We start from the raw sequence: 24,141 nt of genomic DNA on the forward strand, positions 1-24,141 counted from the left end.
GTAGCCATACGCACATAACCCATATTTATGGGTGGATGTGGGTATATGTATGTCCCGTATATAGGGCAATCTGAGCGTCCGACAGTAAAGTGCATTGTTCTGTTGTTGTTGTTGTTGTTGTTGGGGTAATCGCATTAAAAGTCGTTTAATCGAAAGCGAAAAAGAGAGCACACACTAAGTTCTGTACTTCCACTTTTACCTTCATGCCACACCCCCCGCCTTACTCAGGGACTAGTGGCAAGTGGGATGTGGGTGGAGAGGGGGCCATAGCTCATAATTGAGATTTGTTGCACTCCGACGTTGACTTTTATGCGAGAGCACTTTTAATTGTTTATTGTTTACAGCGGCAACATGTAAGTGCAATTACAGTGGAAAATTGGATTTCCTCCCAGTGGAAAAGCGCTTTCCTTTCCCCCATCCTCTCCTATCCTAGAAGGTTTTTGAGGTTTTTACCCTGGAAACAAATTGTTGGTCAAACAATGCTGATTGCTCGCTTCTCGCAGGAGTTCTCCAGCCAGGAGTGTAAACATATCGGGCGCATCCTTAGTAAGAGACGGGGAGAGACATCTGGGGGAGTCTGCCCCAAAAACTTTTCCAATTGCGGTTGCCGCTCGACGTTTGCCTCTATAAATGAAAGTGACTTTGGGGCTTATCAATTGTAATTGTGGCTCCGGGTTACCTCTGCCTCGACTCGACCCCACAAAGCCTCGCGAAATGCTGCGGGGCCTACTAACAAGAAAAGTTGTCGCCGAATTTGTCTCTGAGTTTGCTCTATGCATACAGTGTAGGACAACATTGTAAGGCTCTTAGTCAGTATGTCAGTAGCCAGGTTCTACAAGATAACATATCTACAATGAACACGTAATATGTCTAAAATAGGAAGCGCTTTTTTATCAGCAAAGTAGCTTAAAAGTTAACACTTAGGGGGAAGAGTAACCCTCCAACATTGAAACTTGTATTCCTTAAGCTCTTATTAAATATTCATTATTTTAAAGCTTGTTTCCAACTAGAAACTAATCTACAATCCACACAAAAGTCAGGGAAAGCTATTCAATTATGGAGCAGACTGTAGCCAACTTTCGGCTTTTAATTACATTTATCTGGCAGAACTTTCAGTCCCCAAACTAGTTTTATTTGTTTTTCATACGCATTGCTGTTGATTGTACACCATACGATATCAGTTATTATTATATTATGATTCTATTTGGCTGTTTTGGGGGGTGGGGGCTGGGGTCTGGCCATTTCAATTAAACAAAAATCTGTGGCAGATGGCAAACGTTGGCTGAGCCGTATTCACAGTTTTGCGCCTGTTTCTGATATGACAAAAAAAAAGTAAAAAAAAAAAAGCAAACAGAACTCTTGTCGCTCTTGGGACGACTCTAATCTGAAATGAACACGTTTTAATGGCATTTTAATTGTTTATTCAGCGATAACATTGCGCATCTCCTCTCAACTGAAAGCAAACAGCCAGAACCAGACCCAGAACCAGACAAAGATACTTTCAGGAATATGGATCTTCAGATGGAGACTCTCTCTCCGCGGCTCGTTATTAACCATATTAGCACATATGGCCCGCATTGGTGCATTGTCAGTTATCTTTTGGGGCAAACACAAATGTGCTCCTCAAGGTCCACACTCTAGACTGTAAAGTTCTGTCACAGCTGCGGGTATTCGAAATTTTTAAATTTAGATCCCGTCCGTGTGATCTATCTGTGCTTGGAAATCTGTCAAATTAAATTTTTTTCCACATCAATTACGAGAAATGACATTTATTTCGGGGTGTACACACAGAAATACTTAGTGGTATGAGGTGTATTGACGATGAACTCTTTCCAATTTCTTTCATAATATTTTTCATTTAAAATCAATCAAAGGCAATTGTTTTCGGGCTGTAATCAGTGGATAATTGAATATCGGAACGCCATTAATTATGCTGCGGCCGAATACGAGGCATAAATTTTGTGAAAATATGAATTTATTGGCAGAATCTCCATGGAGTCTAATTGGAAGTTGCCTATCGATGGTGGAATATGAGTTGCCAATTTAAATTTAGTTTATTTTTCATTTCCATACCGGTGTACTGTGAAAATATAAACACAACTGGCAGATCTAGTTCTCGATAATGACGCTTGTGAGTCACCTGAGCACACATTAAATTATTCCATTTATTTGCATTGCCTGACCCACCTATCTCTCCTCCTCCAATCCAAACCTGTTGCACTTTTCCGCATCAAAGTCGTGAGCAATTAGCCAAACAGTTCCTCGTCAGCTGGAAGCCCATAAAAGGTCAACCTGGCTGTGGAATTCTTGGACAGGCACCCCCTCCTCGATAGCAGTTGGGGTGGAAGAACTCACATCGGCTTATCTTTTTCTGAACGCTAACACAGTTTGTCCTCCGCCGATGATTGAGCAAATGGAATTTGGCAATTTCGGTTTTTGGGTTTTCTGTTTTTTATTTTTCCGTTCTGTTGCCTCGATGACATCACACTCGCACAGACCAGTGACCAATCCTACCAGGGAGTTGTGGGTTCCGAGGGGAGAGACCCTTGTTAATCTTATCAAAAGATGCTCTTCTACCTTTTATTTCATTTCAGACCCACAGGCCATGCAGGCCATAATCTTGAGCTCATTTCAGTTCCCTGAAACGAGAAAGAAAATGATTCTTAATCTTAAATACTTTACGCACAATTCCAGTGGCGTGGGCGTGTTTATGGGGTCTATTATTTAGCTTGTAGTTCTAATTGAAAAATAAGTAAACAAGCAATTATACTAGAAACTCAGATTCGCAGACAGATTCCCCTCGAATTCCGCGGTACAACACACCAGAGTAGTAAACAAAAGAGCCCCAGAACAAAGGTCGAATTAACACTTTAATCAAAATGTCAATGAGCAAATAACGAGCCCCGACGTGCCGAATGAAAGGTGATTTTACTTAAATGCGAGATCTCTTAGTTTTCTGTTTTCTTCTACCAGTGGAGGCGGCAGAGCAGACCATTTTCGCTGAGTCAAGTCATAAGAAAAGATATTTTTAAACATAAACCCCATGAAAGCCAAGTTCATTAAGACCAAATCCAGGGGTAATAGGCACAATACAAAAAACTGAACGAAAGAGTTTCTCAAGTTAAAGTGGCGTAAAATGGTGAAAATGCTCGACCTGGACCGTCACGCAGAGTGCCCACTGTGGGCGGCACTGGCCTCCTCGGATGTCCCATGGACGGGCATGGACTATGCCTGCCTCAATGTTCTCAGTATTTACTGCAAAGTGTTCGATAGGAAAGAAATTTACGATCTCATCGTGAGGTAAGATATATGTTCTGTCTAGTGCCGAAAGCTGCCGTTCGATGGCGCCAGTTGGTCGAACTTTTTCTTAAGAGGCACAGTGGTGCGAAATATTTGAAATCTTATTGTTATTTATTAACATTTATCCCTGAATTTCTTCAAAAATATATTTCTAAATTTATTGTTCTTATTTTTTTCAGGAAAACCTGCCAATCCTGCAAATGTCCTAGGGAAGCGCATGCCATTTATCAGCAACAGACAACCAATGTCCATGAGCGACTCGGCTTCAAGCTGGTCTCTCCAGCGGATTCGGGAGTGGAGGCCCGCGACTTGGGCTTCACGTGGGTGCCTCCGGGCGTGAGGGCCTCCTCGCGGATCAACCGCTACTTCGAGCAGCTGCCCGAGGAGGTGGTACCACGTTTGGGCAGCGATGGAGCCTGCATCCGGGAGCGGCAGATCTCGTACCAGCTGCCCAAGCAGGACCTCTCCTTGGAGCACTGCAAGCACCTGGAGGTGCAACACGAGGCTTCCTTTGAGGACTTTGTGACGGCACGAAATGAAATCGCGCTAGACATAGGTGGGTTATAGGAGGTTAATGCCCCCACCAGCGAGGCTGCCCACCAGCTTACCTCATTTTTTCAGAAACAGAAACTGAAACTGATTACAATTTGCATTATCTTCCTGGGCGGGGTAGGCTACATCAAGGATGCCCCCTACGATGAGCATTGTGCGCACTGTGATAACGAGATTGCCGCCGGGGATCTGGTCGTGGCGGCGCCCAAGTTTGTGGAGAGCGTGATGTGGCACCCGAAGTGCTTCACCTGCAGCACTTGCAACTCGCTGCTGGTGGACCTAACCTACTGCGTTCACGACGACAAAATCTACTGCGAGCGTCACTATGCGGAAATGCTGAAGCCCCGCTGTGCTGGCTGTGATGAGGTGAGTACCGTGCCCCAGTGTCCTGTGTCCTTTTAGCTACTCTTGCGATCCCTAATTGAAAATTATTGTGGGGCATACTTTGGGGCGCACTCTGCTGTATGTGTGTGTGTGTGTGTGTGTGTGTCGATAGCAGTGCGAGTGTGGTGGATGGATGTGAGTGAGTGCTCACTGTCACGGGCTCTGGTTTTTATCGTCCGCCACACGCAGTTCACATTTATTGCATAGGTGCGGCTATCGCCCTTTTATTTCCTCCGCTCCAACCCTATACCTATGTCCGCCTAAAAGGTTATGGCATTTTCATTGAACTTCACTTTGCCAGCTGAAGGAGTCGGGGAGCTGTTTCCAGCTCCTTCAGTCCGCTGCAGCGCCGCTGCGACGGCAACAAAGAAATGAGGAGACCGCCCCGGCAGTTCCTTGGCAGCATTGGCGCTTGACGTGTTGTCTTCCGGCGAGCGGAAGTCGATTGTGGGTGAGCCGGAAACTAGTGGCAATCGGTTAAGGTCACAGATTGCGAAAATCAGTGAAGCTATTCGCTACTATACACTGATTTAATTGCAAATTAAAGTTATAAATTAAACTTACAAAGTTTTAAATACAAAACATTCAGCTTTAATCACTTTCCCATTCTACCGAAAAGAAATACTTTCGCTTTCATCTGCGAAAATCAAAATAAATAAATAAATCAGCACCCTGGCGACCCATATACTCATTCACAATTTATGTATTTTTGGCCAAATCTCGAGTTTGACGAAAATAAACAATAGAATGCGAAAATAGCTGTGCCGTAATGTGGGCCAAGAACACAATTATGCACAAAGTGACAATAATTAAGCTAATAGTTGGCTCTTGTTGCCTTCGGCCGCATCATAATGTAAAGAAAACACAGAAGAGAGCGCCGTCGGAGATTTCTTTTTTCGAAAGAGGCAAAAGAGCTCTGGCCACAATCTGTTGGCAATGTTAGTGTCAGTGCCGAGACAAAATTTATGACAAACATTTGTGTGCAGTTCACGCGGAGGCGTTTAGAGCAGGGGCGTGGCGACCCTGGCCCCCGGCATTGGCCATGCCAAACAGAAAAAATATTTGCAAACACTGAGTACAGTGCGAGTAATGAGCAGAGCTATTTTTCCAGGTCTTACTCGGTAGAGAGTCAACAGGGCGTATGAGTAATGTTTGATATGGTGGCTTTTAAATATTGTTATTGTTTATTGTCTTAAAAAATCTTCTTAGCCTAAATTACTTAATTATCAATTTTAACAATAAATTTTAAATAATTATCATTAAAGAGAACAGTGCGTATGAGTGATTTATGCCAAAATTCATAGTATTTCATACAGGCATTCAAAAAGCCAACATGGCGAATGAGTAATATTTTAACCCATTTATTGTTTATAACAAAAATTATAATATTTTGTTTATAGATTTAAAAAAACATATTTTTTTAAAGGATATTAAGTATAAGCCTTTATTTAGGATAAAAACCCCAGACCCTATTCCCCTCTTTGTGCCTGCCAAATCAATTCGAAAAGGAACACCTTTACGAAGCCTTATCTGGCATCTATTTTAAGTGCCTTACATTCATTTCGCTGACTGTTGTCCCGCACGAAAGCTGCTAGCAAAGCAGAAAGTGGCGAAAAGTGTTTTTTGTGGAAAATAGACATCGAAACATCGAAATGGCAAAAAATAGATTCCCTCCCGAAAAGAAGCTCCCGGGGGGCTCGGTCGGGTGCTGCTAAACTGATTAGAAAATCCGCCTTGGCCGATTCCTATTCCGATTCCGATTGCTTTGGCATTTGACACGGCCGTAGTGAAGGCAAATGAAAACAAAAAGCGAGTGGCAGTGCAACAAGAGCGGAGGCACTTCTGTTGCCAAATTGCCAGTGACAAAAGTTTTTTCATTTTAGCCGCCTGTCTTGTCAGTCGAGTGTTCTCCTCTCAGCTGGCCGTCAATTAGCGCCGTTTGCCATTTGAATGGTGATTTCTTGGTTCTCTAGAGGCTCTCTAGAGGCTAGACACTAGACTCACTTGCCAGTAGAATCGCGCAGAAGAGGGCCCTTGGCCACTTTCCGCCAGTGGGGCATTAATCAGTTGCAAGACGATCGATTAGCGGTTAACAAGAGTCCCGCCACCGTGCAACCGAGCTCCGAGCTGCACGTCCGACCAACCTCTCCGACGAGCGCCCATATCCCGGAATACATAGTAGAGAACAGACTTCGACAGAAGCACATATAGAGATATATGTTCGCAAATATCAATCGATGATTGGTCCAATAAATTTTGAGTGAAAGTGAAATAAATATTTTTCGAATTACCTAATCGGCTGGCCATTAACGTGAGCTGCCAAAGTGTGAGTGATTTTTTGGTCGAGTGCGTGGTGAATAAAATTTATATAATACGCGCCAGCAACAGCGGCTGTTTTTCTCGGCGAGAACACTCATTGCATCTTTGACCGTCGGAGGACTCGGATTCGGATTCGGATTCGGATTACGCAATGGCCGCCGAAGAGACGGCGCTGACCGGCGTCGGAGAGCTGATTTTCTCGCTGATAATCGGCTATCTGGGCGCCCTGGAGTTCGCCTTTGTGGCGAGACACCTCTACCACTGGACCTTCCGGCATCCGAGTGACTCTTCCGTGGACGCAGCCGCCGATGCGGAGGAGCTGCCCCGAATGCGCGAGCGACTGGACAAGGAGATAAGGGAGGCGGGCGAGAGGGAGTCCCTCGCAGGCACGAATGTCATGGAAGACGGCGTCCTCTACTCTAAAGGCTTCCGGGTGACGCCTTCCGGGGAGCCAGTGGGAAAACTGGAAGCTGAACTGGAGCGCCAGCAGCAAATAGAGGCCGAAACGCGACGCCAACTGGCGGAAGCGGAAGCCAAGTTGGCGGAGGAGCGCCAAAGGATCCAGAGAGAGAAGGAGGAGGCCGAGGAGCAGGCCCGGAAAATGGCAGAGGCCGAGAGGCAGCGGGAAAAGGAGCAAGCGGAAAGGGAACTGCGCGAACAGAGAGAGCGCCAAGAGCGGGACATAGCCGAGAGAGATCGCCTGCAGCGCGAGGAGAACGAGAGAAGACTCATAGCAGCGGAGAGGGAGCGCGAGGAGAACGAGCGCCGGCTGCAGGCTGCGGAAGAGCAGCGGGAGCGCGAAGAGAACGAAAGAAGACTGTTCCAAGCCGAGCAGGAGCGCCAGGAAGCTGAGCGCCAACGAGAGCTGGCCGAAGCCGAGGCAGCCGAGGCCGAGAGACGCCTCTTCCAAGCGGAGAAGCAGAGGGAGCTCGACCAGGCAGCCGAGGAAGAACAGGCTCGCAAGGATGCGGAAATCGTGGAGCGCCTCCTGGCGGCGGAGAGGGAGCTCAACATGAGCGCCACCGAGAGCGAGCTGGAAGAGGACGCGGTTCTGGCCGAACAGAGCCGTCGGCTAATCTCCAGCAAACAGGACCTGGAGCAGAAGCAGAAGATGATCGAGGAGAACGCCAGAAGATTCCTGGAGGCTGAGGAGGAGATGGTGATGCTGCAGCAGCGCCAGTTGCAGGCCAACCGCAGCAAAGAGGAGGAAGATGAGTACGCCGGAATGGAACCCGTGTGTGAGGAGCCGTGTGTGAAGAAGTTACTGCCGCCCCGCTTCGAGGAACCCGAGGTGGAGGAGCCACTGGTGGTGCAGAAAGTCAAAACCCAGTTTGGTCAAGGCAGCGGCTCCGAAGAGGGCCTGGTCAAGTCCATAACTCTTACCTTCCCGGGCGTCTCCGATGAGGGATCCTCCATGGAGCCCATGTCCAGCCAGAAGTCCTCGTTCAGCACCCAACTTTCCGATGAAATCAATCGAGCAGGAGAGCGACCCGAACCGGAGGGAGAGGATCAGGTATCCGATGTCCAGTACACCGAGGAGTATCTACGATCTCTAGACGGAATCAAGAATCGTCCTTTGGTCCGGGAGGATGGCTCGGGAAGGCGGAGAGCCTTCAAGAAACGACGCTCCAGTGGCAGCTCCAACTCATCGCGTGACTCACGTGCCTCACGCGACGAGGAGTTGAAGATGTTCACCTCGCTGGAGGAGGAGGAGCTGCGACATGGCGACCGAGAGGACTACAATCCCATCAAGTACACCAGTGAGCCCACCTTGAAAGTCAAGCAGCACCATCGACGCCACAAGCGGAGTCCGGCCAAGGACGTGAAGCCACCGCCCGAGGCCAGTGGCTCCCTGGAGATGCTCGGCGAGGAGAGCACCAATCCTTGGGGTGAGGTGGTACCGGAACACTACAAGGACACCGAGTTCTGGAAGCGGGAGAAGGCCTTGTCCATTGACGAGGAGGGCGTGGAGCTAGAGAAGTCCACCCGGGGAGAGGAGGTAGAGGACGAAGCCACCAACGAACCGAAGTCCTCGTCCTTCGAGGAAGCCACAGAGGCGCAGAACGAACAGGCGGTGGAATCTTTAAAGAAGCAACACTCCAAGGAGCAGGCGGTGAGTAAGTGGCGGTATCCTTCAAGGACCTTTACCGATTGTTTACTGTGTTTAGGACAACGAAAAGGAGAAGGACACCTCGCAGGCAGCGGATAACAGCGACAGCAACAAAGCCAATGTAAGTGCGTAGGTCAGCCAGCCAAGTCCAGCTCCAGCTGCAGCTCATTCCCCCATCCTAGTCCTTGATCCTTTCAACCCCCTGCCGCTCTGTAGCCTTTTCTAACTGCTTCGCTTCTTTGCTTTTCATAAACTGCTACCGCTACCGCTTCCGCTTCCGCTTGCCTCCTACCCCCCGCTTTCACCCCCTCAGCTGCAAACCTCCTCTGCCACGGAGGAGCAGTCGAGGGGTGGCTCACCTGGCCTGCGTCGCAGTCCGCGCATCGACGAGATGGATCACTACGAGGAGCGCTGGTCCGCCAGACAGGAGCCACCACCAGAGCAGCCACCGGCGGGAGCGCCCACCATAAACATCCACCAGCCACCGGATACGGCCCCGTGGCGGGATGAGCACGGACTCCTTATGGAGGGACTCAGCGATTTTTATGACTTCACGGCCTCCGTCAACCCCTCCAGATCCCGATCCACCTCGCGAAATCCCTCTCCAGTACCCAAAAATGTGGCCAACCTCATGGATGTGGACGCGGAAAAGTCCCTGGAGGTGTACGATGACACCCAGGAGGGAGTGATGGCGGGAGAACTAAACTGCGAATCTGTTCTGCAACTATTGGAATCCAATTTGAATGAAAACGAGCACCAGGACAACCAAATCCAAGTCCATAATGTGGCTGATGACGCCAGAAATGGCAATGCACTCGTCCCAATGATATACGAGACCTTGGAGGCTCCCCGGGAGGAGAGAGGACGATCACGATCCCGCTCTCGGTCCCGTTCACCGCTTCCCACTTCGGAAAACCTGGAGCGGAGCATCAGCAAACGCAGGAAGAGATTGATCAAGCAGAATGACGATCTGGGTGAGAGGTTGTCCCACTCGGGCACGGAAGGTGCCATGGAGATCGAAACTAATGGCAACGGCAGGGCAAGTCCCCAGTCAGAAGAGGCTCTTCCGCAGCCCGTGATAGAAATCAATCAGATGGCGGATGCACCAATGGAGGATCTGGAAACGACTCCCGAACAGATGCTCCTCTTTGTGGAAACTCTGAGAGCCGAGAGGTGTGCCCGCTCCCATTCACGATCCCGATCCCGCTCCCGGTCTCCGCTGCCCACGTCGGATAACATCGAGAAGAGCCTGGAGAGTCGTCGACTGAAACGCATCCAACACAATGACCAGATATTCGAGAAGCTCCAGCTTCAAATGCAATCTCCAGAGGTTATAGTGGAGTCTGCCGCTCCCCCAATGTCACCAGAGATTATAGTGAAAGGTTGTTCCCCCACAGGATCTCCTCCAGCGTCTCCTTTGCCCATGATATGCATAGAAATTGCGGAGCCACCGCCCGAGGAGGAAGCTAAGCTCGAAGCAGAGCCGGAAGATACTCCGGAGAGCATGGCCAGGTTGTTTGAGCAACTGCGTCTCAACCGAGTCCGTTCCCATTCGCGGTCCCGCTCCCGTTCTCCCCTGCCTACCGCCGCCAATTTGGAGCAAAGCCTCCAGAAGCGACGTGAGAAACTGATTGCCCAGAACGATCAGTTCTTTGAGGTCCTTCAGGAGAGGGCAAGGACTCCGGAGCCAGAGACACGTCTGACAGTGGAATATGTCTACGAATTTGTCCAGGAGACGGAGGAATCTACTATTGAGACCCGTGACATGCGCTCCTTGTCGCCTTCTCGGTCCAGATCCAAGTCACCGTGCCGCTCGCGGTCCAAGTCTCAGGGTCAAGTAGAGGCGGATGACTTCCACTTGATGCTCAACCTGGAGGGCAGTGAGCTGCGTACTCTTCGGAAGAATAGCGAGGAGGTGGAGAGCGTGTTAGCCTCCAGTGTTAAGCAAAGGGAGGTGGACTTGGAGGCCCTGGAGAAGCTGCACAACGCCCAGGAGGAAATCGAGCTGCGTGTCCTTAGCCCCACAGCTTCGGAGCTGGAACGGGTGGTTGAAATGACCAAGGATATACCGGATCTGGAGCGCACTGTTTCCGAGATGGCCCAGGAACTGCAGGACGAGCTAATGGCCAGTGGCTTTAAGCGCTCCACCTACGTGGGAGAGTCCCTGGACTTGGGAAGTGACCAGTTCAGAGATCTTCGACGCGAAGCTGCTGAATTTGAGAGATCGAGGAGTCCCTCGCCAGGACTAAGCTTTGAAGAGGCCCGGGAACAGGCAGCGGTCCAAAGGGAGCTGCAAGCCGCCATCCTGGACTCCCTAACCGAAAACCGTTTAGGAGCCAAGCCAAAGACCTTCTCCGAGGAGCGATCGGTTCAGTCCCAGGAAATGTCACCCGCCGAGTTGGACGATCTGCGTCATCGCACCGCCGAGTTCCAGAGATCTCGTAGCCAGAGTCGTTCGCCCCTGCGGGAGGAAGAACTCAACCAACTGAAGGACATTGAGGCAGAGGTAGCCAAGCGGGAGCTGCAGGATCAGTTGCTGGACAAGCTGGCCGCCTCGAGCATTAACTTTGAGAACTTTTCGCGGAATCTGAATGCCGATTTCCTGGACAGCGAGCGCCGGGCTTCGGACTCGGCCTTGATGAGTGAACTGGAGCCGGAGGAATACCACCACTTCCGGCGCTATTCCCTGGCCCAGGAGCAGCCAGTGGAGGAATATCCAAGCGATGACTATGTTTATATTTCGCAAATCGAGGTGCGCACCTTGACGGGCACCAGAACCTGGTTGAAGGAGGACTTCTACGTTCAGGAGCCGGATGATTTTGCGGGCTCCAGGGATGAAATGGTCGATCAGGAGTCATGGGCCAGAGCAGTCCTGGCGGCCGAGGCTGAGGCAGCGGAGTTCGACTCCACCAATGCCATCTACAGATACGATATAGTTGGCGACCACGAGAATCTCGACCAGGAGAGGAGCAGCTCCAACGAGAGCGACGACAGGCAGACAGTGGTGGAGATCGACGACGAAGACGACTACGAGTTCGAACTGGACGAGGGAATCTCGGATAACAACGAACGCACCCAGCCCACGGATGAGTCCCACCACGACACCTCCGAGTGCGAGGAAGCGGAACGGAATACCGATCGTTATGCCAATCGCGGAGCCCAGGATTGGGAAGAGGTTGACGATGCGGAGGACTTCTTGGACTACGGATTGGATGACGGAGCTGTTGGAGGAGCCACCCCGTACTCCGATCCGGATTCGTTCATTGAACAGATCTACAACGACGCCATTAAGAACAGAAAGCAGTCTGGAATTCTGAGGGAGTACGAGACAATGGTCCAGGAGCAGCTCCCGTCGGATACTAGCGAGTCGGAGAAGGAAAAGTCCGGCTCGGAGAGTGAGCGGTATGCCCTCTGGGCCAAAACCAGGGAACTGGAGAGATCTAGTTCCGCGCATCGTCATGCCGATGTGGATATTGCTTTGGGACTAGTTCCGGAAAATGATCGGAGGGAGTCGGAGATGCGGTACCTGGGGGATGCCCATGTGGCTGCCCGGCAATCCACGAGGTTGCGAACCCGCTACGGCTACAATCCCAAGCTGGAAGTCGGCGCCCTAGAAGATGACATCGAGGTGGACTTGAATTACAAACCAAAAAGGGAATACAACTGGCGGAAGAACTTCCGCCTCGACGACAATGATGAAGTGGAAAACAATGGAACAGAGAATGAGAATGGAAATGAAATGGATGAGGAGATTGGAGATCAGTTGGAGGAATCAGAGCTGCAAGATCCTGCAGAAGAACAGGAACAGAACGAAGTCCCTTATAGTTACGAAGAAAACGGAGATGTCAATGGAGAGCCGGTAGATCTTCGTCGTTATAGTCTTGGAGGCGAAAGTATCACCCTGTTTAGTCGCAGTCCTGTTCGTGAACTACTCGCGGACGTGCCCGAGGAGCTGCCCCAAGATGAAGAGCCGCCCAAAGAATATCCAGAAGAGGCAGCTGCTGCAGAAGAGCCACCCATGGAGAAGCCCAAAAAGAAGAAAAGCAAAAAGAAGCTTCGCAAAGAATCCAAAACCGAGGAGGAGCTAAGAGATGACAACGATTCAGATACCCAAGCGGGATACTCCCGAAGAAACGATGACCCGGAGATGGCAGAGCCTCCCAAGAGAAAGTCCCGATCACGTCGCAGCTCCAAGAGCAGCATAACCAATGAAGATGGTAACGGACTCTTCTCGCCCAGAAGTAGTCTGGCCTTTGTGGGGGAAGCCCTGGAGGGAATAGCAGAAATGGAGTCCCAGGATCGCGACGAGGGCCAATCGTCGCCCAAGAAAAAGACCAAGAAGCGCAAGAAGGCTTCCACCAAGGAAACTAAAGAAGAGACAAAAGAAGAAATCCAACCACCTCTTCCGGAAGACTCCCACCTAGATCAGGCCTTGGCAGCAGCCCTGGCAGAGATAGCCCCCGTTTCCGTGTCCACCAATTTGACTCCAGAATCAACGCAGCAGAACCTACTCTCCATTGTCAGTGCCGGGAATAGTGTCTGCCTGACGCCAGCATCGTCGATCGAGGCGATTGGAGATTCCCCAACGATCGCAAATGTTCCGGCGGTGGCTGCTGTGGCGCCCGCCCGATCCGTGGTGGACACTTTCGACATCCTCAAAGACGCCAACTTTTATCCGCTTTTCTAGAACAGCGCTTGGTTCGATCACTAACCCCACTCTATCACCCATTTGAATGACTCTCTATATATTTTTGTTTTATAGACATGTTCATAAGCCAAGTCACGTCAAGCCAAGCACAGCCCAGCACAATTCAGTCCAGTCTATGCCAAATATCCACAAAAACCGAGCACGCTGTACACGAAACCAGACCCAGTTCCAGAATCTTGCCCAGAATCCAGAATCCAGAATCTAGCAACCAGTATCCAGCATCCAGCATCCGCTCCTCTGACTGAGGGATCGAGATCCTTGATCCCGCTCTGTATAAACTATGTATTATACTAACGAACCGCAAACTATAAAAATGAACCCAAGAATCATCGAACGATTGAAGGATTGTTTACCTTAGCTGTTAGTTTATTTAACGATTTTGTCTTAATAAAAAGAATAAATAAAAACGTGAATGCCGAGAATAAATGCCAACTGAATAAATGAAGAAAACATTTGGTTCTACACTGGCTGCTAAAAATATCGCCACCCATACACCCTCCCGAATTTGTATCTGCGGTTTGTGCCAATTCTGCATCGGCCACCGAAATACTCGGGCATTGAGATCATTCATGCCGCGGCACCGTTGTCATCCATCCATGGGTGCACCACCAAGTGCACTGACACTCACAAGGGGGTACGGAGATATAATGAGGTATGGGGACCCATAAATCGTCCCACAATTACCCATATACACACATCTGTATCTATATAGCCGGTGTATCGTATATGCGTTGTATGTTGGCCCAATTTGCATTTTGGCTCCTTTCCCTCGAACATGATGTCATCGTTTTGACACACGAGTATTACCAATGAGCCCGTTGAGGGGCCAGCACATAAATCCCGATGCAAATCGCTTGCCATCTAGATTTACTCGATTCTTAATGCTCTTGTCAGTCTGGCAAATAAGCCAAAACAAAAACCGTCTGTCTTTCGGGGGTCTTATGTCGGAATAATACGATCTAAGGTCAGGGCTAAATGGCATTAAGTTTGGCATGAGTTTTGTCTTCAAAAGATATGTGGGAGATCTTTTATTATTCTTAAGTGTAAAATAAATCGAGATGGATAAGTTGGAATATCTTTATAAAACTCTATAGATAATCATATATAAATGAATCATAAAACCCAATCATTTTTGAACACAAGTATATATATTTTGATGCTTTAAAATTTTCTTAAATAATAGTTAAGTACAAATATCATTCTTCTCCAATTAATAAACAAATAAAACTCAAACTATAAGAAACCTAAAAGTTATCAGAAGAATATGGAATATCGTAATCCCGAAAAGTATGCTACAGAAATCAGAAAAACAGAAACCATTTTGTTCGCCCGCGACTCTTTCCGCTTCAAAGGAAAATATAGTACCGTGTTTTTGAAATTGTTCTTTTTGGTGAAATGCTGCTGTCATATTTTATATGTCGTATCTTTAGTCAAATTAAGCTAAAGCCGGCCACTGAAAGGCGACAAAGGTTCGCAAAGATAACAAATTATTTTCGCGACTGTCAGTCGGCCCCAAAAATGGGGGAAATTGGAAATGAAGAAATGAAAAATTCCCAAAATATTTATGACAGGCCAACAGGAAAGTGTGTCACTCGAGTGATTTGTTTACGCAGCTCACTTGGCTTTGTCCACCACCAACCTCTACCTCTACACGGGGTCTAAACGGACCATTTGGAGCATCTATCCGTATAATTCAGTGTCTGTAAAACTAATTACGTAATACAGAATATACAGCAAATAAATGTACTTGTATCTCTCCGAACTTGCGTTAGAGCCACAAGCAAACAAACGTGGCCAGAACGTTGCCAAAAAGTCTTATTCAATAGTTTCGTCTTTGACATGAATTCATTTTTCTTACGGGGCACACTTAAAAGCCTGCGGTTTTATTTTCTTTCATATTTCTCCAACGTTTTCCCCCAGAAACCCCTTCTTCAGACACAAAGTACTTGTAGAAAATATGTATTCCTCTGCGGTCTGCGGGAAATCGCCTTAAATATTTTTTAAAAAAATTCACTTGAATATTGTGCGTACAGCTGCTGGTAAATGAATTTTTCATATTCAGTGTCAGTTAAATGAAACACCTTTCTTCTCCCAAAAATACACACGAGAGTCATCAATTTCATGCATTTTATTTCAGTATTTTTCAATAATTTTTAAATCATTTTCAAATAACATGATTTAATTTGAATCGCATGGACCGGACGAAAGACAAATTAAAATCAGCAGCTGTTTTTCGGTGTCATCTAGAATCTAGAATCTAGAATCTAGAGAACCAAACAAACTTAAACTTGAACTTATAGGCACTGCCCGACCCCCCACAGATCGACATAAAGTGTTCGCCCCTCTTGATTACACAGAATTGGCATGTCTTGTCGCTTTTTTGAATTTGGCACTCAATAAAAAACACGAAAATACGTTGGAAAATATACGCCTGCCATGGCCTGGCATGGCTATATGTGTGGTATTATTTATATATAAATTTATGACCCAATTAACGCCTAAACGCCTGCGTGAAAAACGCCAAATAACCGCCGCGGCGTCAGAAAAAAAACTTTTTATCAAAGATTCGCAAAATGCAACTTATTTTTAGAGAAACTCGGAGATTGCATTACACTCGACGGCTCCAATGCCGGGGCAGTGGTGTCTGTGGCAGAAATAGTTGGGTTGGGGCAACAACTAATAAATATGCACATGCAATGCATTACTATATTTTATGTACACGAACATGCACTTGATAGATAGAAAATATATAATATATGTCTGGGCTCTGGAATAGTTTTGTGGCCCACTTAAAAGCTCTGACCATTTTTGTTATTAAAATTTTTGTTTTGAAAGAAATTATACTTCCTTGACCTTCGCCGGGAAATTTATGTTGTATTTATTTGGTTTTATTCCCCTTTAGCCCATAAATTCTGCCCATCGCGGCAGTGAATCAGTTTACATCAACATTTTGATTTTTAAACAATAAGTTTTTGTTTATTTTCGCATTTTGATATGTATTGTAGATCCTGGTCTAGGGGGAGAGGTTTCTAGCCTTGGTAATTGATTTCTACCACTGAACTGTCACTTTTGGCTATTTGTACTTGCTCACCTTGATGGCCGACTGCCCTTAGGTGTCGGCCCAATTTGTCTAATGGAAGTTTGCTCTGCTTTTCCACAAACATTGGCTATTAATTGGGCTAAAAAATATTATATTATATGCCGAAACCAGGCGTCGAAATTAATGGCCAACCGGATTGATGAGGTCATTGGGAAAGAGTGCTCTGCTAATGGGTTATAATCTATGCTGATAGATCCATCAAATGTCAGAATGTCAGAGAGATTCATGAAATAATATTAACTATTTCTTATAGACTTGTTTGTATATGAAATTACACAATCTTTGGAATTATTTGGGCTATTCGCCGGCACACCTGTTGGTCCGTTTTAGTAAACACACGACCCCTCATTGGCATTTCAATCCCAACGATGTCTGTATGCCGAATGGTGTAATTTTTTTTCGAAAATCAAGGAATGCCAATGCGCCACTAAATTCGATTTATTAAATACCATTACGCTAATATATGGATATCTAGAAGAACCCACGCAGATCACACAAGATCAATTAGAAAATCTTTCTATTTGGAATTCAAAGAGGTACGGTTCGGGTGCGATAAGTAAATGCCAGACTTGGATCATCGTTTTGGTTTTAATTCAATATTTATGCTTCATTTGGGGAGGGATTCTGTGCTGGGCAGTGTGCGAAGAAAGAGAAAATTTTGAATTTTCAAATTTCGAGAGTTCCGAGAGTGTGTGTGTGAGCTGGTGAGAGTTTTCCGACTTGTGTGTCGTGTGCACAAGCGCCAGCAACAACTAAGACCCATAAGGAAAACACACTACATCGCAGTGTCGAGGAGGGAGGGGGTGAAAGAAAATTTAAAATTTTTCAAAAACCCCTGACAAGCTGTTCCGGAGGGACCGGAGGGGTCATCCCGGCTGCCACACCCCTGTGACCGGCAGACGGCGGTCGGGCAGGTGTGCCACCCCAGCCACCCACACCTCTTGGCACCTGCGAGATGCGTTTGCTTCGATTTTTCATTTACTATTTTTAGCGGAAAAGTCGCACGAAATATTGCATGCAAATTGGCCAAAATTGCTGAAGAAATTGGCCAATATTTTTGTTAATTATTGGCGATATTTACATTGTCCACCGCAATATTTCAAATCGTCTGTCTCCGCGGGTTCGGGTTCTACGATACCATATATCTCACTCCACCTCTTTCTCTGTCTCTCTCTCGATGGGGGGAAATCTCTAGAGACGGCGATAGTAGTGCGCTCTTCTACGAATCGAGTACTGGTACTCTCCGAGATTTTATTTTTACACTTGGCGGTGGCGAAACTAGATACAGAGATACAAAGATACAGAGCGGTGCAGCACAGCATCTCGGGCATTTCGAGCATTTCAAAAACCATTTTTGAAAGCATTGCGCCAGTTGAGATCCCGACTCGGCAAAGTTCATAACGTTCTGGACCTCGATCGAATCGAATCCAACGCGTTCGCAATACAAAAGTACACATCAAAACTAAACACAAATACACACGCTCGACCAGAACACGCAGATACAGATACAAATACACGCATCCACAAGATACTATAATAATAATAGAAAGTTCAGTCGGTCGCGATGGCGGACGTGGAAATTATGCAAACCGTGCAAACGGAAGTGAAGAAAACGAAAAAGGTCAAGAAGTCGTCGAAGCGGCGCGAGTCCGAGGTCCAGATCAGCGAGGTCGAGGTGGACGCCACCATCGAGGAAAGGGGGTAGGTGACCTGTGTCATGTGTGTCCCAGCACAGTTTTGTGGCAGTTCGTAAACGATGTTTTCCACTTTCCCACTTTTCATTCAAATTCAAAACCAACTCCTTTTTGAAATTCTCAAAAAAAAAAAACCACACCAACATTTTTCAAAAAATCAGAAATACTATTGTATAGTTTCCAAATATGAACTCTCGCATTTCGAACTTTTACAAAACCGACACACGTTACTACTCTACTTTCCTCGGCCAAAATGTTTACTAAAAGGTATCCACCAAGTCTTTTTAAGCCACAACAAACCGAAAACCAAACAAAATCCCAAGTGCCACAAAGAAACAATCTAACATGAAACAAAATTACACTGAAAAACACAACAATTGGATAAGAATTATACACACACCTTAAAAATATATGCGATTTATGTCTTTTTTTTTTAAATCCTCTATCCTTTTTGTAAAAAATGTGAAATGTGACTTTCTATATGATCCAATATCCCCGATGTGCTTGCAGTTAATTTTCAGTGGCGAGTACACAAAAGCCATGGACAAGGACTGGCACTCCGGACACTTCTGCTGCTGGCAGTGCGACGAGAGCCTCACCGGACAGCGTTACGTCATCCGGGACGACCATCCGTACTGCATCAAGTGCTACGAGAACGTGTTCGCCAATACGTGCGAGGAGTGCAGCAAGATCATTGGCATCGACTCGAAGGTGAGTGCACTGGAAATAAAAATGTTCAGGACCCATAAACTGATCGTAAACCGTATTTATGGCCATATGTGGGCAGTCCAAGTATTTAATAACCATAAAGTAGGGCAGACACAGATATAGAAACTCTCAGAAGAGTAAGTAGCCCGCACTTCCACATCCACATCCACTACCGCTACCACTTCCCTTGACAAAACCAGTTTCGGGTGCAGCTCATAAAAAGCCACAAATTTAAATCAATAAACATTCAAAAACCCAAATCAAAACTTTGATTACAACAGATTACCAAAAAAAAATATTGATTTTTAATATCGAGTTTATGTCTGGCTCGTGTGCCTCTATATTTTATGTCTGTCGTGTTTCTTTTTATGTGGTTTTTATGGGTCTAGTCGTAATTTTAATCATAACATTAAAAATAGATTGAAATATGCAAGACAAGATGCAGTGTCTTATATTGGGTAATGGTCCGTGAATTATTTTCACAAATTAGCCAAATAACCTTGCTCCTAATAGGTAATTGTCTGTAGGGATTAGATAGAAATTATAAATATGTTTAACAAGATGTGTCATTCTAAGAGGTAACTTTTCTAGAATCATTTTCAGTTATAATACTATCTATTCATTGTCGGAAATTCTCATTTAAAATCAGGTGTATACTAGCTATCTTAAATATATTAATCATGGAAAAATGTTATAGTATCTTTTCCATCTGAAAACTATTATAATTTTGTTTATGAACAGATAAGCCTTCTATACAACAATCCATTAAAGTTATTTGTTTTTTATAGTCTATAGATAATACCCTTTTAATGTCTTAATTTTCCCCAAAATAACTTATTTCTTTCCAGGATCTTTCCTACAAAGACAAGCACTGGCATGAGGCATGCTTTTTGTGCTTCAAGTGCCATCTGTCGCTGGTGGACAAGCAGTTTGGAGCCAAGGCGGATAAGATCTACTGCGGAAACTGCTACGATGCCCAGTTCGCGTCCCGCTGCGATGGCTGTGGCGAAGTTTTTCGCGCAGGTAAGAGCAATTAAGCCAAACTAGGCCAAAATCTATTTACTCACATTTTGTTGCATACTTATGGGCGGTCTCTGAAAAATGGCAGCCCTAGCTATGAAAAAAAAATGGTTTCCGGGGGAAATCAAGTTCTACTTGTTACTGTTAGCTCCTCCTAATTGTTAGCCGATAAATGGAAACTGATCAGGAGCTCAGAAAGAGGCCGAAAACTGGTTCAGCACAGGTGGATAGGCACAGGCATCCATGGCATATCTCAGATACTTGATCAATAAATAATTTCAACGTCAGGAAATTAATTGCTTTGGCTGGACTATGTTCCGTTTGAGTAGAATTAAGGTGGACTTTAAGACTTTAAAGGAGAAAGGAAAAGTTAATGATTAAATTAAAGTATATAGTTTATAAACATTTTGTAGTTAAAAGTCCATCTTAATATTTCATACTCCCGCAAATGAACTTGCCACTCTCGAGTGCTTCCAGTTTTGAGATGCAAAGATACTAAGATACATAGATAGGAGTGCTGCAGTGGAGAGTTGCTTACGTAAGTGCGTTGCTGACTGGCTGAACTGCAAGTTCATTGTCACCTGTGTTCGGACTCTTAATGAAACGGACAAACAAACAATGCAACCCACGCCAGACCCTGAACCCGCTCTCGAGAAACCCCCTCTGCCACCGATGCCTGCCTCCTTTTGAGACAAGGTGTCTGTTGTTGCTCCGCTTTCAATTGTAGCGCAAATAAATATGACAGAAAAGTAAATACTGTCGCCACAAACGGAATGGAATAAAAATACATTGACTCTGAGTGATAAATTTATGGCTGATAAATGCCGCAGATCAGTTCCGAGCGAGTGAAATATGTATGAGAAACACCAACACCCGATCTGATCTCGGGTCCAATCCGACCCCTCGGCACGTTCCCAATTTGGCCAAAACGTTGAAGGGGCCGTGACACTTTCGTGTTAACATTAACGCAAGGTTGCCAACCACGCGTCGTTGCCAATTACGTGTAGAACAGGCCAGAAACAGCGGCAGTAAATAATATTGCTCGCCGATACTTGTCTGTTGATTTTCCTGCACTTTGCAAAAAGTTATTTCAATGTCAAAAAATCCCACACACATCTCGTTGGGATTGAGATATTCTGTTGTTTGTCAAAGGTGGATCTCCACCTGACAGACCAATTTGGTTAGACTAACTAATCATCTTTTCAAGTGCATATTAATCACTTGCTAATTAAAAATCCCTTTTTAAGAATTTTTATCTCTCAGAAAAATTTTTAAATTTTATAAACCCATCAGGCCAGGCGCTGGTCAAGCCCCACAGATTTGAAGAGATTTTTAGATTTCGGTCCCCCCATTGATTTGTGGCTTTTAAATTGCCTTGCTTGGGATTCATTAGAATGAAAAATGATTATTATGGTGCTGTCGGGGGCGGAGGTGCGGCCGAAATTGCGAATCAGCGGGTATTATTAAATAGCATTTGCTTTTTTTTGGCACGGAACAGACTTTCATTTTGTGGGAATGTATATATATAGAATTTCGAAGAATTAATGACGAAACTAAGCCAATTGCTTTATGGTTTCTTGTATGTACTATGATTTTTTATAGACTTTCAATTGATTGATTTGTTAGTAGCCGAATCCGAGGGGGAGTCCCACGCTTATTCGGCGGATCATCCAACGCGTGTCGAACCATTTCCGTCCAACTGGCCAATTAATCAGAGAAACGGTGCCAGCGAAATTAACTTCATTCAGCCGCACCATATTGGGCCGGAATTTGATTAAAAAATAAACTGCAATTGCAAGCCATTTCCCATTTTAACAAATGCTAAAATGCCACTGGGCGTTGCGCAGCGACTTCTGGGTCTAGTTGACATATCCAGAGCTGAAAGTGTATTATGGATGGGGCGAATGCCTACACTGAAAAGTGCGGGTAATCTGCATAAAACAGGGGCCACAACACGGGTTCGTCAATCTCCCTGAACTGGCTAGTCTGGGGACTGGGTACTGGGTACTGGGTACTGGGGCCGGTTCCCCCTAGTCAAAATAGTTCATAATTGCCTGGCAGCGGGCGGAGATTGGCAGATTGTTGGTGTCTCTAAATGGCACCTCGACTACCTTGCTATATCAGATATTTTTTCTGTGCTGCTGCTGTCGTGTTTTGGAGGCAACAAGACGCTATCTTGTCGGAGGCGGCATGCAACAGGTACCGCCTCTCCAGCTCCCCAACTACTCATACTCGGATTTTCACTCAAAAGTACTCACACTCGACTCAACTGTCTGCTCTCTGGCTCTCGTATCCAAACTCCGGCATCGGTTTGTTGTTTGGACCCTCGGCTTTCAGACTCAAAACAGTCGAAAACCACTCGAAATCAACAAGCTTCGGCAGTCTTCGGCTCTGTGCTTACTCTCATCCATTTGAGCTGCATTTCGAGCAACATTTTTGTAACACTTCGAGCAACATTGTGTTGACTCGCCGGATTCAAAGTTTGAAAAGTTTTCGAAGCGCGCGGAATGTGCCGCGGATAGTAGAACAACCTGTGTGTGTTTTTGTTTTCTGATCGGAACAACGTGTTGCACTAACTCCCGATCATCTCTGGCCCATAAAGAACCATAAAGCAAAAAAAAAGTATTTCCGCAGTTAATCGCCATAATTGAGAGAAGCCAGGCAGTCTCCAATTATAAACATCTTGGCTTGTTTAGAGGAACTCACCTGTAAACAATTTTTGTGAAAATGCAAAGTGTACCCCGGCAAGGCTTCTGTTTTCGTTGATTGTAAATTGCAATTGTTGTGCTGGACCCTATTCGTATGTTTATTTGTGGTACCTGCCAGAGACTAGCTCAGCTCCCCCTTCCTGCGACCCACATTGCGTATACTTAATGTATCCTGGGCGTATACGTAACAGCCGGCCCACACACATTGCACAATATCCACTCGTGTTGCAGCTGCAACCGCCTCTGCTCAAGTTACAAACTGCGATTTCCCAGACATATAACCATAAAGACATATAGATAACATAAGATAGTTGGTCCAAAAGAAATTTCGTGCCGGCAAAACCGGAAACAGATTTCGGACTCATTTTGGATGCATTTAGTGTCAAGCGGCGGCCACTTCGACGTGTTCCACATTCAAATTCAGCCCGAAATGGAAATCATGTAAAGCAAAGAAATTGGACATACTATTCAGAGACATATGTGTGTATATTTTCACATGAATATGCACGCAATTGAGTTGCGTGGCCTTTCTTTCGATTATTATGGTTGTCATTGCAATTGAATTTCAATTGAAATTGGAAATGAAAACGAAATCGCTGGAGACTATTTAGTTCCGAGTGGTTTTCAATTGAATTGCGGCCTTAATTGCGGTCGGGGTGATTAAGGAAAAGGGTGACTCAAATGGGAACTGCCCTTGGGGGACTGCTGCTGGGGATCGGCTAATTAAAGATCCTATCGCCCCCTCGGACAGCCGCTAAGAGCACTCCCTCATGCCGATGTCATCCGTTTGTCTTATCAAAACAAAGGCCCGAAAACAAGCAAATTCAATTTCTCTTTTCACCGAATCTAAGCGGCCAATAAATCTTGGCTTTAAGCCAGCCAGTCAACCAGCCAGCATACCTGTGCCCTGCGGCGGGTCAAAGTCAAAGATCTTGTCTTCGAGAGAAAATCAAACATTGCGGTGCGGTGCGGCCGCATTATTAATCTTAAATGGTGGAGCACTTGAAAAAATATTACGATTTGAGGTAATTTCTTTCTGTGCACTCGCATTTGCACTCGTTTGCAATTAAAAATGCAGACCATGCACGGCGCAAGGGTTTCAATTTCTGTTTTGGTTTCTCGGCTTGACAAATCCAACGAATCCACTTTCATTTTTACGGCTCATGACACCCTGAATGGGCCGCGTTTAGCGTTTAGAGCTTAGCGGGCCAATGCAAATGCCATCAATCACGCCAGTCGGCGACCTGTCAATATATCATTGTCTCAATGTCTCTACACTTGACCTCAGGAGTTGATCAGCTCACAGTAGATCGTCATTGCTTCAGTGGCGGTGGCGGTGGCGGTGGCGTTTGTTGTAGGCGTCGTCTCTAGTCGGTTGATCTGCCCGTGGGCGATGTCTTTGGCCATTCCGCGCCTGACAACCCATCACAATTAGTTATAATTATGTTAGACACTGGTCGCTATAAATAAAAGTTATTTATGCCCCGCCATTTGGCCGCAGAAACCCATACGAATGCTGCGGTTATGAGCTGGTAATC

At 46.1% G+C, this 24,141-nt stretch overlaps 1 protein-coding gene across 9 annotated transcripts in view; it reads left to right on the forward strand.

Annotated features, from left to right (window-relative positions):
* The window catches only part of LOC6506579 (four and a half LIM domains protein 2), a 54,411-nt gene that overhangs the window by 25,937 nt on the left and 4,333 nt on the right, over positions 1-24,141 (forward strand). For 2 of the 9 annotated variants that reach the window (XM_014909330.3, XM_014909331.3), the window contains 4 exons: positions 3,480-3,856; positions 3,974-4,218; positions 18,678-18,878; positions 19,724-19,898. In XM_014909330.3, coding sequence (XP_014764816.1) covers positions 3,480-3,856; positions 3,974-4,218; positions 18,678-18,878; positions 19,724-19,898 — 998 coding nt within the window. Of the gene's footprint in view, positions 1-2,784; positions 3,301-3,479; positions 3,857-3,973; positions 4,219-6,145; positions 8,669-8,723; positions 8,787-8,978; positions 18,175-18,677; positions 18,879-19,723; positions 19,899-22,363; positions 22,604-24,141 lie in introns of those variants that run through there. The other 7 variants (XM_014909339.3, XM_014909336.3, XM_014909338.3 and 4 more) reach the window with 7 other exon arrangements.

The sequence above is a fragment of the Drosophila ananassae genome, chromosome 2R, assembly GCF_017639315.1.
Source record: "Drosophila ananassae strain 14024-0371.13 chromosome 2R, ASM1763931v2, whole genome shotgun sequence".
Taxonomy (NCBI): domain Eukaryota; kingdom Metazoa; phylum Arthropoda; class Insecta; order Diptera; family Drosophilidae; genus Drosophila; species Drosophila ananassae.